Raw genomic sequence first — 17,500 nt, forward strand, 5'->3', positions numbered from 1 at the left:
TGAGTCCTAAGGTTCTTAACCAAGAGGATAGGGCCTTCAAACCACCAAACAAGGAAGTGAGTCCTAAGGTTCTTAACCAAGAGGATAGGGCCTTCAAACCACCAAACAAGGAAGTGAGTCCTAAGGTTTTTACCCCGTCATAGTATTTGCTGGCATACTGGTAGAGCTGGTGCAAGGCTGCCTGGGTATTCAGCGTGTCTGTGTGTTCCTGGAGAGCACAAAGAAGGAAGGATGAACCTTATTGTTGTATTCTGAAGATGCAATAGAAGACTGCCCACACACAAGCACAAACAGATGTGAGGTCACGTGTACGTACCCTGGACACCTCAGCCAGGTGTGTGTTCATGTCCTGGTCACTGACTGGGACCATCTGCTTGATTCCCTTGTAGTAACTGAGGAGAGACAGAATGATAGAGAGATGAGATGTCTGATTGGCTGCCCAGGTCCTACCAACCTATCCCCTGTGTTGTTTCTGATGCACTTAGGAGAGACAGTAGTACTTCTGGTGTGTTCTGACTGCAACCTATTCTCTATATCGGCCATGAGTACTGCAGTATCGGCTCATTTGATAGGCAGTCAATCATGAAAAGGGAAGCTCACTCGTCCACCATCTTCTTATAGGTGGAGATCTCCTTTGCATAGAGCAGCTTGTTGCTGGGAGATTCCCGGGTCAGTTTGTGTTCCGTCTTGGTGCAGGCGTCCATGAAGGTCTGAGCGATGACGGACAGCGACGCGTCCACCACCTCCGTCACGTGCACGTCAAAGATGAAGTGAGGGTTCTTCAGGATGTTCACCCAGAAACGCATGGGCAGGCTGGGGATAGAGAACACACACATTAGTATACACACCACACCGTACAGAGCAACCCAGCATGAGAGCAAGGTGAAACAGGGTGCAGGCTATCCATACTAAAAGCCAACTCCTTCCCATCTAATTTAACAAGATAACAGATCCCTTTTCCTTCTGCCTCACAGACAAGCTGAGTCACTCAAACCCCAGACATCTTCACTCAACCCAGGAAAGCACAAGTCAACAGGTGTGAGTAAGGCTGAATAAAGCCTAATAAATCAGCCTCAGTCCAAAAAGAGCTCCTGTTACAGTGGTGTGACCCTCCTGCTTACAGAAGGACTAGTGCTGTGTTATTAAAACGCTGACTGGAGGAGTCTGCATCTGATCTCCATCTACCTCTGAATCAGCCTTGGTCCAGTCAATTCCTAATGACTCTACGGTCTGTGTGTGTGTGTGTGTGTGTGTGTCTTTGTGTGTCTTTGTGTGTGTGTCTTTGTGTGTGTGTCTTTGTGTGTGTATGTATGTGTATGTGTGTGTGTGTGTGTGTGTGTGTGTGTATATATATGTGTGTGTGTGTGTGTGTGTGTGTGTGTGAGAGAGAGAGAGAGAGAGTGAGTCTTATCCTCCAGGTAACCTCGGGCTACACCGGGCTACAGCCTCTTTAAGAATTTATATTTGTTCGCTGGATGCTCAAGGTCTTACGTTCTGTTCTCTGCCTCTGTCTCAGTCTCTTTCCTCTCCGTCCCCTCTTGCCAGCTCAGCTTCACACCTGCTCTAACCCCTACAAACCTCTTGTGTGACTGAGAGTCCAGGCCTGGGGAACGTTATCCAAGGAGTACTGGAGTATAATTATCAAGACTTTTTAGCTGCATCACATATCACATTCACTGAAAGCCCTCATCTAATTGGCTTGCTGATATCCCCTCTTGCTGATATGCGGGAGAGGGGTGGGAGAGATAGAGAGGGAGAGAGAGAAAGGGAGAGAGAGAAAGAGGGTTAGTAAGTGTGTGAAACAGGAGAGAGACTTCTAGGAAGGGACTGAGAATGGAGAGAGGAGAGAAGAGAAACAGGGGAAGAAAGAGAGGAAGTGAGTGAAAGAGGAGACGATGGATAGTGAGAGAGATGTCTCTCGAGCAGGGGTGTCAAACTCATTTGGCCGCATCGTGGGCCACATACGGCCTCAGGGAGATGTCAAGTGGGCCGGACCATTAAAATTATACCATACTCTGCTATAAATAACCAAAATATCATGTCTTTCCTTTGTTTTGGTGTAAAGAAGCACAAGAACATTAGGAAAATATTGAAATTTAATGAACTATCCTTTTACAAAACATTTCATGAAACACCTCATATTTCCTTAGACAAATGTGCAATTTACTTTTATCATTCACAAATATGCATTGCAACTGATCCCACTGATTGTACAAAGGCACAAAACTTTAATTGGTACTGAAAAATATAGTAATGCACTTTAAGATTAAATGAGACTTTTAAAGAAAGGAATTTTTAAACCACTTACACATACGCATATAAAATCTAAATGTAATCCCTGCGTACACCTTACAAACTAAGGAGAGTGATTTTAAATGTGTAATGAAGAAAGTGTTCGCCTGTCCTGTAAATCTGTAAACTTCATACATGAAACATACATACACATACAATACTGGCTTTTACCGCTGCTTCACTGACTTCTCGGCTCTGGATGAAAGTTGACTGCTGTTTCCTCAGACCCGCCAGCAATTCGTTAATCTTATCTCTTCTCAGTTGTCCTTGCAAGCCGTCATATTTTTCGCTGTGATGAGTCTCGTAGTGGCGTCGAATATTATATTCCTTCAATACCGAAACTTGTTGCAAACACACCAAGCACGAAGGTTTTCCGTGCATCTCTGTAAATAAATAGGACGTGGTCCATTTTTCTTTGAAAATTCTACACTCCTTATCTACTTTTCTCCGTTTGGATAACGACATTTTGGCTAATGAGGGTGTAGCGGAGAGGTAGAGACCAAGGTATTAACAACGTCGTAACAAGCAGCAGATGGCGCATTGATACCGTCTGCTGTTTTCAGTCTGTCTCAGTGATGCGGCTTGTCTTCTACTCTGATGGAAAGAGTGCGCCCCTTAGCGGATAATCCATGAATTGCAGCGAATTAAAAATATTAATTCCATGTCTTTTATGCATTTTTTCCACTTTCAAATTATCCTGCGGGCCTGATCGAACCTCCTTGGGGGCCGGTTCCGGCCCGCGGGCCGTATGTTTGACACCCCTGCTCTAGAGTCTAATGAATTCAGTCTTTCATCTCCTCATCCTGACTACAGCTCTTACTCTGCCACTCATCCCCACCTGTCAATCCAATATACATCACAAGCAGTATCTATATTTAATAGTTCCCATCAACAGGAGTTTAATAATTCACTCTGATAACTTCCAGGGGTTTCAGGGAAGTTAGGACAGTCAGACCCTAGGACTACAACACGGTAAGAACTGTCAGACCCTAGGACTACAACACGGTAAGGTGGAGTCAGACCCTAGGACTACAACAAGGTAAGGACAGTCAGACCCTAGGACTACAACACGGTAAGGACTGTCAGACCCTAGGACTACAACACGGTAAGGAGGAGTCAGACCCTAGGACTACAACACGGTAAGGACTGTCAGACCCTAGGACTACAACACGGTAAGAAGGAGTCAGACCCTAGGACTACAACACGGTAAGGAGGAGTCAGACCCTAGGACTACAACACGGTAAGGACTGTCAGACCCTAGGACTACAACACGGTAAGGACTGTCAGACCCTAGGACTACAACACGGTGAGGAAGAACAGTCAGACCCTAGGACTACAACACGGTGAGGAGGAACAGTCAGACCGTAGGACTACAACAGTGAGGAGGAGTCAGACCCGAGGACTACAACACGGTAAGGAGAAGTCAGACCCTAGGACTACAACACGGTAAGGACTGTCAGACCCTAGGACTACAACACGGTAAGGTCTGTCAGACCCTAGGACTACAACACGGTAAGGACTGTCAGACCCTAGGACTACAACACGGTAAGAAGGAGTCAGACCCTAGGACTACAACACGGTAAGGACTGTCAGACCCTAGGACTACAACACGGTAAGGAGGAGTCAGACCCTAGGACTACAACACGGTAAGGACTGTCAGACCCTAGGACTACAACACGGTAAGAAGGAGTCAGACCCTAGGACTACAACACGGTAAGGGCTGTCAGACCCTAGGACTACAACACGGTAAGGACTGTCAGACCCTAGGACTACAACACGGTGAGGAGGAACAGTCAGACCGTAGGACTACAACAGTGAGGAGGAGTCAGACCCGCGGACTACAACACGGTAAGGAGGAGTCAGACCCTAGGACTACAACACGGTGAGGAGGAGTCAGACCCTAGGACTACAACACGGTGAGGAGGAGTCAGACCCTAGGACTACAACACGGTGAGGAGGAGTCAGACCCTAGGACTACAACACGGTGAGGAGGAGTCAGACCCTAGGACTATAACACGGTGAGGAGGAGTCAGACCCTAGGACTACAACACGGTGAGGAGGAGTCAGACCCTAGGACTACAACACGGTGAGGAGGAGTCAGACCCTAGGACTACAACACGGTAAGGAGGAGTCAGACCCTAGGACTACAACACGGTGAGGAGGAGTCAGACCCTAGGACTACAACACGGTGAGGAGGAGTCAGACCCTAGGACTACAACACGGTGAGGAGGAGTCAGACCCTAGGACTACAACACGGTGAGGAGGAGTCAGACCCTAGGACTACAACACGGTAAGGAGGAGTCAGACCCTAGGACTACAACACGGTAAGGAGGAGTCAGACCCTAGGACTACAACACGGTAAGGAGGAGTCAGACCCTAGGACTACAACACGGTGAGGAGGAGTCAGACCCTAGGACTACAACACGGTAAGGAGGAGTCAGACCCTAGGACTACAACACGGTGAGGAGGAGTCAGACCCTAGGACTACAACACGGTGAGGAGGAGTCAGACCCTAGGACTACAACACGGTGAGGAGGAGTCAGACCCTAGGACTACAACACGGTGAGGAGGAGTCAGACCCTAGGACTACAACACGGTAAGGAGGAGTCAGACCCTAGGACTACAACACGGTAAGGAGGAGTCAGACCCTAGGACTACAACACGGTAAGGAGGAGTCAGACCCTAGGACTACAACACGGTGAGGAGGAGTCAGACCCTAGGACTACAACACGGTAAGGAGGAGTCAGACCCTAGGACTACAACACGGTGAGGAGGAGTCAGACCCTAGGACTAAACACGGTGAGGAGGAGTCAGACCCTAGGACTACAACACGGTGAGGAGGAGTCAGACCCTAGGACTACAACACGGTAAGGAGGAGTCAGACCCTAGGACTACAACACGGTGAGGAGGAGTCAGACCCTAGGACTACAACACGGTGAGGAGGAGTCAGACCCTAGGACTACAACATGTAGAAGAAGGTTGGAGGTACTGAACTAGTGTGTGTATACAGTGTGCATATCTGTGCGTGTGGTTACGTGCATGCATGTGTGTGTGTGCGCGTGTGTACAGTGTTCATATGCGTGTGTGTTTTTGTGTCCGTGTGTACCTGTTGGTCTTCCAGATATGGACGGTCTCCTCCTCAACGTTGTCGTGTTTCAGAGCCTGCTCATCCAGGAAGTCAAAGAAGTATTTAACAGCAGGAGGAACCACCGCTCCAGAACACAACACACTGCGGAAGAAATCATCCACAAACTGCTGCAGAGTACCCTGCAACACACCGAGGACACACACACATTAGGACACACACAGTTGGACATTTCCAGAGCGACTTCATCTTAAGACAGCTAGGTGGGACAACCACATATCATATCAGCTAGTCAGTAGACAGTACCTGACAGACACGGATAAAACATCAGCTCACATTAAGTACACCCACCCAATCAGTGCGTCTCCTGTCCACCCACCCAATCAGTGCGTCTCCTGTCCACCCACCCAATCAGTGCGTCTCCTGTCCACCCACCCAATCAGTGCGTCTCCTGTCCACCCACCCAATCAGTGCGTCTCCTGTCCACCCACCCAATCAGTGCGTCTCCTGTCCACCCACCCAATCAGTGCGTCTCCTGTCCACCCACCCAATCAGTGCGTCTCCTGTCCACCCACCCAATCAGTGCGTCTCCTGTCCACCCACCCAATCAGTGCGTCTCCTGTCCACCCACCCAATCAGTGCGTCTCCTGTCCACCCACCCAATCAGTGCGTCTCCTGTCCACCCACCCAATCAGTGCGTCTCCTGTCCACCCACCCAATCAGTGCTATATCTTCTACATGTTCCGGGTCAAATCAGTAATGTAGGAGTAGTGTAGGAGTAATGTGGGAGTAATGTGGGAGTAGTGTAGGAGTAATGTAGGAGTAGTGTAGGAGTAATGTAGGAGTAATGTGGGAGTAATGTAGGAGTAATGTAGGAGTAATGTAGGAGTAATGTAGGAGTAATGTGGGAGTAATGTAGGAGTAATGTAGGAGTAATGTAGGAGTAATTATGCACTGTGCTAAAGGTGTTATAACCTTATTACAACTGCTATATGTAGTACTATAACTGTTAGTAGTGCTATAACTGCTATACGTAGTGCTATAACAGCTGCAGGTCGTGTAGTTATCAGACTGACTAACCTTGACAGAGAGCAGTCGTGTCAGGTAGATCTCAGCGATGGCTTTAGTCGTGGCCTTGGCCTTCAAACTTCCTCTCTTAGATTTGACCTCATCCAGCTCGTCTGCTGGCCGCACCAGGTGGAACACCTTGTCATCTTCCAACAGGGCGTTTTCTACAGGGACACCAGGGACATGTTCAGTGGGCATCATACGGACGACAACAGACTCAAACAGGGTGGGATTACCTTCAATCTTTTTTGTTTCCTCATGCAAAATGTTTGGCCATAATGAACACGACCCAAAGTTGAGACGTTTTTCCAAGATGCTGATCTCAGGTCAGTAGTGCATTACCCACCCTGATAGTTAAGGTTAGGATTGGAGGACAGGTAGGCTGATCCTAGATCTGTGCCTAGGGATAACATACTGAGGATATAATAAAAATCGGACTCACTTTCTTCATGGTTGTCCTGGTTCTGGTGGAACTGGCGATGGGTGTGAAGCACTCTGGACAGCACCAGCGTGGCATTGTCTCTCACCTGAAACACACAGTACCGCATATAGTTAACACCGTACCACATATAGTTAACACCGTACCACATATAGTTAACACAGTACCACATATAGTTAACACAGTACCCCATATAGTTAACACCGTACCACATATAGTTAACACCGTACCACATATAGTTAACACAGTACCACATATAGTTAACACCGTACCACATATAGTTAACACAGCACAGTACCACATATAGTTAACACAGTACCACATATAGTTAACACCGTACCACCTATAGTTAACACCGTACCACCTATAGTTAACACCGTACCACATATAGTTAACACAGTACCACATATAGTTAACACCGTACCACATATAGTTAACACCGTACCACATATAGTTAACACCGTACCACCTATAGTTAACACCGTACCCCATATAGTTAACACAGTACCCCATATAGTTAACACAGTACCCCATATAGTTAACACCGTACCCCATATAGTTAACACAGTACCACATATATTTAACACAGTACCCCATATAGTTAACACCGTACCCCATATAGTTAACACAGTACCACATATAGTTAACACCGTACCACATATAGTTAACACCGTACCCCATATAGTTAACACCGTACCACATATAGTTAACACCGTACCACATATAGTTAACACCGTACCACATATAGTTAACACCGTACCCCATATAGTTAACACCGTACCACATATAGTTAACACCGTACCACATATAGTTAACACCGTACCACATATAGTTAACACCGTACCACATATAGTTAACACAGTACCACATATAGTTAACACAGTACCACATATAGTTAACACAGTACCACATATAGTTAACACAGTACCACATATAGTTAACACCGTACCACATATAGTTAACACAGTACCACATATAGTTAACACAGTACCACATATAGTTAACACCGTACCACATATAGTTAACACCGTACCACATATAGTTAACACCGTACCACATATAGTTAACACAGTACCACATATAGTTAACACCGTACCATATAGTTAACACAGTACCACATATAGTTAACACCGTACCACATATAGTTAACACCGTACCACATATAGTTAACACCGTACCCCATATAGTTAACCCAGTACCACATATAGTTAACACCGTACCACATATAGTTAACACCGTACCACATATAGTTAACACCGTACCACATATAGTTAACAAAGCAAGGTACCACATTCAGTTAACACAGCACAGTACCACATATAGTTAACACCGTACCACATATAGTTAACACCGTACCCCATATAGTTAACCCAGTACCACATATAGTTAACACCGTACCACATATAGTTAACACCGTACCACATATAGTTAACACCGTACCACATATAGTTAACACAGTACCACATATAGTTAACACCGTACCACATATAGTTAACAAAGTACCACATATAGTTAACACAGTACCACCTATAGTTAACACCATACCACATATAGTTAACACAGTACCCCATATAGTTAACACCGTACCACATATAGTTAACAAAGCAAGGTACCACATTCAGTTAACACAGCACAGTACCACATATAGTTAACACCGTACCACATATAGTTAACACCGTACCACATATAGTTAACACCGTACCACCTATAGTTAACACCGTACCCCATATAGTTAACACCGTACCACATATAGTTAACACAGTACCACATATAGTTAACACAGTACCACATATAGTTAACACCGTACCACCTATAGTTAACACCGTACCACATATAGTTAACACAGTACCACATATAGTTAACACCGTACCCCATATAGTAAACACCGTACCACCTATAGTTAACACCGTACCACCTATAGTTAACACCGTACCACCTATAGTTAACACCGTACCACATATAATTAACACCGTACCCCATATAGTTAACACCGTACCCCATATAGTTAACACCGTACCCCATATAGTTAACACCGTACCACATATAGTTAACACCGTACCACGGATAGTTAACACCGTACCACATATAGTTAACACCGTACCCCATATAGTTAACCCAGTACCACATATAGTTAACACCGTACCACATATAGTTAACACAGTACCACATATAGTTAACACCGTACCACATATAGTTAACACCGTACCACATATAGTTAACAAAGCAAGGTACCACATTCAGTTAACACAGCACAGTACCACATATAGTTAACACCGTACCACATATAGTTAACACCGTACCACATATAGTTAACACCGTACCACCTATAGTTAACACCGTACCCCATATAGTTAACACCGTACCACATATAGTTAACACAGTACCACATATAGTTAACACAGTACCACATATAGTTAACACCGTACCACCTATAGTTAACACCGTACCACATATAGTTAACACAGTACCACATATAGTTAACACCGTACCCCATATAGTTAACACCGTACCACATATAGTTAACACCGTACCACCTATAGTTAACACCGTACCCCATATAGTAAACACCGTACCACCTATAGTTAACACCGTACCACCTATAGTTAACACCGTACCACCTATAGTTAACACCGTACCACATATAATTAACACCGTACCCCATATAGTTAACACCGTACCCCATATAGTTAACACCGTACCCCATATAGTTAACACCGTACCACATATAGTTAACACCGTACCACGGATAGTTAACACCGTACCACATATAGTTAACACCGTACCCCATATAGTTAACCCAGTACCACATATAGTTAACACCGTACCACATATAGTTAACACAGTACCACATATAGTTAACACCGTACCACATATAGTTAACACCGTACCACATATAGTTAACAAAGCAAGGTACCACATTCAGTTAACACAGCACAGTACCACATATAGTTAACACCGTACCACATATAGTTAACACCGTACCACATATAGTTAACACCGTACCACCTATAGTTAACACCGTACCCCATATAGTTAACACCGTACCACATATAGTTAACACAGTACCACATATAGTTAACACAGTACCACATATAGTTAACACCGTACCACCTATAGTTAACACCGTACCACATATAGTTAACACAGTACCACATATAGTTAACACCGTACCCCATATAGTTAACACCGTACCACATATAGTTAACACCGTACCACCTATAGTTAACACCGTACCACCTATAGTTAACACCGTACCACATATAATTAACACCGTACCCCATATAGTTAACACCGTACCCCATATAGTTAACACCGTACCCCATATAGTTAACACCGTACCACATATAGTTAACACCGTACCACGGATAGTTAACACCGTACCACATATAGTTAACACCGTACCCCATATAGTTAACCCAGTACCACATATAGTTAACACCGTACCACATATAGTTAACACCGTACCACATATAGTTAACACAGTACCACATATAGTTAACACAGTACCACATATAGTTAACACAGTACCACCTATAGTTAACACCGTATCACATATAGTTAACACAGTACCCCATATAGTTAACACCGTACCACATATAGTTAACAAAGCAAGGTACCACATTCAGTTAACACAGCACAGTACCACATATAGTTAACACCGTACCACATATAGTTAACACCGTACCCCATATAGTTAACCCAGTACCACATATAGTTAACACCGTACCACATATAGTTAACACCGTACCACATATAGTTAACACAGTACCACATATAGTTAACACAGTACCACATATAGTTAACAAAGTACCACATATAGTTAACACAGTACCACCTATAGTTAACACCGTACCACATATAGTTAACACAGTACCACATATAGTTAACACAGTACCCCATATAGTTAACACCGTACCACATATAGTTAACAAAGCAAGGTACCACATTCAGTTAACACAGCACAGTACCACATATAGTTAACACCGTACCACATATAGTTAACACCGTACCACATATAGTTAACACCGTACCACCTATAGTTAACACCGTACCACATATAGTTAACACAGTACCACATATAGTTAACACAGTACCCCATATAGTTAACACCGTACCACATATAGTTAACACCGTACCACATATAGTTAACACCGTACCACCTATAGTTAACACCGTACCACCTATAGTTAACACCGTACCACATATAGTTAACACCGTACCACATATAGTTAACACAGCACAGTACCACATATAGTTAACACCGTACCACATATAGTTAACACCGTACCACATATAGTTAACACCGTACCACATATAGTTAACACAATACCACATATAGTTAACACAATACCACATATAGTTAACACCGTACCACATATAGTTAACACTGTACCACATATAGTTAACACAGCACAGTACCACATATAGTTAACACAGTACCACATATAGTTAACACCGTACCACCTATAGTTAACACAGTACCACATATAGTTAACACCGTACCACATATAGTTAACACAGTACCACATATAGTTAACACAGTACCACATATAGTTAACACAGTACCACATATAGTTAACACCGTACCACATATAGTTAACACCGTACCACATATAGTTAACACAGTACCACATATAGTTAACACCGTACCACATATAGTTAACACCGTACCCCATATAGTTAACACAGTACCACATATAGTTAACACCGTACCACATATAGTTAACACCGTACCACATATAGTTAACACAGTACCACATATAGTTAACACCGTACCACATATAGTTAACACCGTACCACATATAGTTAACACCGTACCACATATAGTTAACACAGTAACACATATAGTTAACACCGTACCACATATAGTTAACACCGTACCACATATAGTTAACACCGTACCACATATAGTTAACACAGTAACACATATAGTTAACACCGTACCACATATAGTTAACACCGTACCACATATAGTTAACACCGCACAGTACCACATTCAGTTAACACAGCACAGTACCACATATAGTTAACACAGCACAGTACCACATATAGTTAACACAGTACCACATATAAACTCAGCAAAAAAATAAACGTCCCTTTTTCAGGACCCTGTCTTTCAAAGATAATTCGTAAAAATCCAAATAAATTCACAGATCTTCATTGTAAAGGGTTTAAACACTGTTTCCCGTGCTTGTTCAATGAACCATAAACAATTAATGAACATGCACCTGTGGAACGGATGCTAAGACACTAACAGTTTACAAACGGTAGGCAATTAAGGTCACAGTTATGAAAACTTAGGACACTAAAAAGTCCTTTCTACTGACTCTGAAAAACACCAAAAGTAATATGCCCAGGGTCCCTGCTCATCTGCGTGAACGTGCCTTAGGCATGCTGCAAGGAGGCATGAGGACTGCAGATGTGGCCAGGGCAATAAATTGCAATGTCCGTACTGTGAGACGCCTAAGACAGCGCTACAGGGAGACAGGACGGACAGCTGATCGTCCTCGCAGTGGCAGACCACGTGTAACAACACCTGCACAGGATCGGTACATCCGAACATCACACCTGCGGGACAGGTACAGGATGGCAACAACAACTGCCCGAGTTACACCAGGAACGCACAATCCCTCCATCAGTGCTCAGACTGTCCACAATAGGCTGAGAGAGGCTGCACTGAGGGCTTGTAGGCCTATTGTAAGGCAGGTCCTCACCAGACATCGGCAACAACGTCGCCTATGGGCACAAACCCACCGTCGCTGGACCTGACAGGACTGGCAAAAAGTGCTCTTCACTGACGAGTCGTGGTTTTGTCTCGCCAGGGGTGATGGTCGTATTCGCGTTTATCGTTGAAGGAATGAGCGTTACACCGAGGCCTGTACTCTGGAGCGGGATCGATTTGGAGGTGGAGGGTCCGTCATCGTCTGGTGCGGTGTTTCACCGCATCATCGGACCGAGCTTGTTGTCATTGTCGGCAATCTCAACACTGTGCGTTACAGGGAAGACATCTTCCTCCCTCGTGTCATTATTATATTTTTTTTTAGAATAAGTCAAGGGGTCTGAATACTTTCTGTATAGTTAACACAGTACAGAAACATATAGTTTGAGTTTCACATAGTTTCATTAAACTGTGAAAAAGCAAAACCCAACATTTTAATGGAATATCTGGCATGCTGAACTCTGAAGCCCAGAAACAATTCAATGTTAATGAATAAAGCCGGCCAGCCCTGATAGATATTCACATTAACATCACAGTATGCCGAGAAGCTATTCAGAGAGAACACGAATACAAGGCTGAAGTCCTCAGACAGCCACTCACGTTGTAATGTGCCAGGGTGTTGAGTCTCTTCCACCTGCCCTCCTTCTGTGATGTCAGGTCCATGTCTGACAGGATCTGCCCTGTAGAGCCAGGCCGCCACTCTGTGGACGGGGTGGGAAGTGCACATTAAACATTAGAATATTACTGAAAGGTGCAGTTGAAGATCGGAAGTTTACATACACCTTAGCCAAATACATTTAAACTCAGTTTTTCACAATTCCTGACATTTAATCCTAGTAAAAATTCCTTGTCTTAGGTCAGTTAGGATCACCACTTTATTTTAAGAATGTGAAATGTCAGAATAATAGTAGAGAGAATGATTTATTTCAGCTTTTATTTCTTTCATCACATTCCCAGTGGGTCAGAAGTTGACATACACTCAATTAGTATTTGGTAGCATTGCCTTTAAATTGTTTAACTTGGGTCAAACATTTCTGGTAGCCTTCCACAAGCTCCCCACAATAAGTTGGGCGAATTTTGGCCCATTCCTCCTGACAGAGCTGGTGTAAGTTCTACCAACAAATGTTCTATAGGATTGAGGTCCTATTGAGGCCAGAGCTGTGTGATGGCCACCCCAATACCTTGACTTTGTTGTCCTTAAGCCATTTTGCCACAACTTTGGAAGTATGCTTGGGGTCATTGTCCATTTGGAAGACCCATTTGCGACCAAGTTTTAACTTCCTGACTGATGTCTTGAGATGTTGCTTCAATATATCCACATCATTTTCCTCCCTCATGATGCCATCTATTTTGTGAAGTGCACCAGCCCCTCCTGCATCAACGCACCCCAACAACATGATGCTGCCACCCCCGTGCTTCACGGTTCTTCGGCTTGCAAGCCTCCCCCTTTATCCTCCTAACATAACGATGGTCATTTATGGCCAAACATTTATATTTTTGTTTCACCAGACCAGAGGATATTTCTCAAAAAAAGTACGAGCTTTGTCCCCATGTGCAGTTGCAAACCATAGTCTGGCTTTTTTATGGCGGTTTTGGAGCAGTGGCATCTTCCTTGCTGAGCGGCCTTTCAGGTTATGTCGATATAGGACTCTTTTTACTGTGGATATAGATACTTTTGTACCTGTTTCCTCCAGCATCTTCACAAGGTCATTTGCTGTTGTTTTGGGATTGATTTGCACTTCTCGCACCAAAGAACGTTCCTCTCTAGGAGACAGAACGCGTCTCCTTTCTGAGCGGTATGATGGCTGCGTCGTCCCATGGTGTTTATACTTGCGTACTATTGTTTGTACAGATGAACGTGGTATCTTGAGATTGGAAATTGCTCCCAAGGATGAACCAGATTTGTGGAGGTCTACAATTTATTTTCTGAGGTCTTGGCTGATTTCTTTTGATTTTCCCATGATGTCAAGCAAAGAGGCACTGAGTTTGAAGGCAGGCCTTGAAATACATCCACAGGTACACCCCCAATTGACTCAAATGATGTCAATTAGCCTATCAGAAGCTTCTAAAGCCATTACATAATTTTCTGGAATTTTCCAAGCTGTTTACAGGCACAGTCAACTTAGTGTATGTAAACTTCTGACTTCAACTGTATGCAGACTAACGCACATGCAAAAACATGACATTCATGGTTGTTCCCCCAACTCTTAGCACAGGATAACAATGGTAGAACCGTGTATGTTCTCACCCAGAGCAACACTGTCCACCTTGGGTCTCTGTGAGTAGGGCAGGTTGCGGTACACCTGTTCAATGATCTTCTCCTTCACCTGAGAGATGGTGTCACAGTTTAGCACCTTCACCGGCGTCACGTCTGGTCCCTCCCCGTGCACCAGCATCTGCAGGGTCTGGTTGGACACACACAGCTGTCAATCATCCAGAATCACACTAACCTCATGACTAGGTCACACCCATTTGTTTTGGTAGATGACAGCAACATGCTGGGTACAGCTGTCTAAAACAGCATTCTGTAGATGAATTTGCCTCGTGTGTATTGATTATTGGACTAAAATACGGTTTATTGCCTAAATGAATGAAAACAGAAGAGAAGACTTGAAACATGATGTCTCTCTCTATCAGTTCTCCCATAAATCACTGAGCTGATTTCTCATCCAGATGACACGCTGTTTTCACAGAAGTCAATTACGAAACACAATCATATTAGAGGGTCCATTATGAGAGCCAATCATATTACAGGGTCCGTTAAACCAACCTTATCAGTGGAGTCTGATGGAAACATTTACCTCTAGCCCGTCTCTGCTCCTTATTGAACTCTCCCTCAACGCTCGCTCTCTCTCGCTCTCTCTGTCTCAACGCTCTCTCTCTCTCAACGCTCTCTCCCTCCCTCAACGCTCGCTCGCTCTCTCCCTCCCTCAACGCTCGCTCTCTCCCTCCCTCAACGCTCGCTCTCTCCCTCCCTCAACGCTCGCTCGCTCTCTCCCTCAACGCTCGCTCGCTCTCTCCCTCAACGCTCGCTCCCTCGCTCTCTCCCTCAACGCTCGCTCGCTCGCTCTCTCCCTCAACGCTCGCTCGCTCTCTCCCTCAACGCTCGCTCGCTCTCTCCCTCAACGCTCGCTCGCTCTCTCCCTCAACGCTCGCTCGCTCTCTCCTCAACGCTCGCTCGCTCGCTCTCTCCTCAACGCTCGCTCGCTCTCTCCTCAACGCTCGCTCGCTCGCTCTCTCCTCAACGCTCGCTCGCTCGCTCTCTCCTCAACGCTCGCTCGCTCTCTCCCTCAACGCTCGCTCGCTCTCTCCCTCAACGCTCGCTCTCTCCCTCAACGCTCGCTCTCTCCCTCAACGCTCGCTCTCTCCCTCAACGCTCGCTCTCTCCCTCAACGCTCGCTCTCTCGCTCGCTCTCTCCCTCAACGCTCGCTCTCTCCCTCTCCCTCAACGCTCTCTCCCTCTCCCTCAACGCTCTCTCCCTCTCCCTCAACGCTCGCTCTCTCCCTCAACGCTCGCTCTCTCCCTCAACGCTCGCTCTCTCCCTCAACGCTCGCTCTCTCCCTCAACGCTCGCTCTCTCCCTCAACGCTCGCTCTCTCCCTCAACGCTCTCTCTCAACGCTCTCTCTCAACGCTCTCTCTCAACGCTCTCTCTCAACGCTCTCTCTGTCTCAACGCTCTCTCTCTCTCAACGCTCTCTCCCTCCCTCAACGCTCGCTCGCTCTCTCCCTCCCTCAACGCTCGCTCTCTCCCTCCCTCAACGCTCGCTCTCTCCCTCCCTCAACGCTCGCTCTCTCCCTCTCTCCCTCAACGCTCGCTCGCTCGCTCTCTCCCTCAACGCTCGCTCGCTCGCTCCCTCAACGCTCGCTCCCTCGCTCGCTCCCTCAACGCTCGCTCCCTCGCTCGCTCCCTCAACGCTCGCTCCCTCGCTCTCTCCCTCAACGCTCGCTCGCTCGCTCTCTCCCTCAACGCTCGCTCGCTCGCTCTCTCCCTCAACGCTCGCTCGCTCGCTCTCTCCCTCAACGCTCGCTCGCTCGCTCTCTCCCTCAACGCTCGCTCGCTCGCTCTCTCCCTCAACGCTCGCTCGCTCGCTCTCTCCCTCAACGCTCGCTCGCTCGCTCTCTCCCTCAACGCTCGCTCGCTCGCTCTCTCCTCAACGCTCGCTCGCTCGCTCTCTCCTCAACGCTCGCTCGCTCGCTCTCTCCTCAACGCTCGCTCGCTCGCTCTCTCCTCAACGCTCGCTCGCTCTCTCCTCAACGCTCGCTCGCTCTCTCCTCAACGCTCGCTCGCTCTCTCCTCAACGCTCGCTCGCTCGCTCTCTCCTCAACGCTCGCTCGCTCGCTCTCTCCTCAACGCTCGCTCGCTCGCTCTCTCCTCAACGCTCGCTCGCTCGCTCTCTCCCTCAACGCTCGCTCGCTCTCTCCCTCAACGCTCGCTCGCTCTCTCCCTCAACGCTCGCTCTCTCCCTCAACGCTCGCTCTCTCCCTCAACGCTCGCTCTCTCCCTCAACGCTCGCTCTCTCCCTCAACGCTCGCTCTCTCCCTCAACGCTCGCTCTCTCCCTCTCTCCCTCTCCCTCAACGCTCGCTCTCTCCCTCTCCCTCAACGCTCGCTCCCTCTCCCTCAACGCTCGCTCTCTCCCTCAACGCTCGCTCTCTCCCTCAACGCTCGCTCTCTCCCTCAACGCTCGCTCTCTCAACGCTCTCTCTCAACGCTCTCTCTCAACGCTCTCTCTCAACGCTCTCTCTCAACGCTCTCTCTCTCTCTCAACGCTCTCTCTCTCAACGCTCTCTCTCAACGCTCTCTCTCTCAACGCTCTCTCTCTCAACGCTCTCTCTCAACGCTCTCTCTCAACGCTCTCTCTCAACGCTCTCTCTCAACGCTCTCTCTCAACGCTCT

The 17,500-nt window shown here is 46.4% G+C and overlaps 1 protein-coding gene across 1 annotated transcript in view; it reads right to left on the bottom strand.

Moving 5' to 3' along the window:
* Positions 1-133: 133 nt before the first annotated feature.
* LOC139533701 (plexin-B2-like) overlaps positions 134-17,500 on the bottom strand; it is a gene marked incomplete at its 3' end in the record, with an annotated part of 208,984 nt that continues 191,617 nt past the window's right edge. Inside the window, 8 exon segments of the mRNA XM_071331992.1 lie at positions 134-208; positions 317-392; positions 601-813; positions 5,399-5,559; positions 6,458-6,609; positions 6,888-6,972; positions 13,204-13,304; positions 14,852-15,008. Of these exon segments, the coding sequence (XP_071188093.1) occupies positions 134-208; positions 317-392; positions 601-813; positions 5,399-5,559; positions 6,458-6,609; positions 6,888-6,972; positions 13,204-13,304; positions 14,852-15,008 (1,020 nt within the window).

The sequence above is a fragment of the Salvelinus alpinus genome, chromosome 11 (genome assembly GCF_045679555.1).
Source record: "Salvelinus alpinus chromosome 11, SLU_Salpinus.1, whole genome shotgun sequence".
Lineage (NCBI taxonomy): Eukaryota > Metazoa > Chordata > Actinopteri > Salmoniformes > Salmonidae > Salvelinus > Salvelinus alpinus.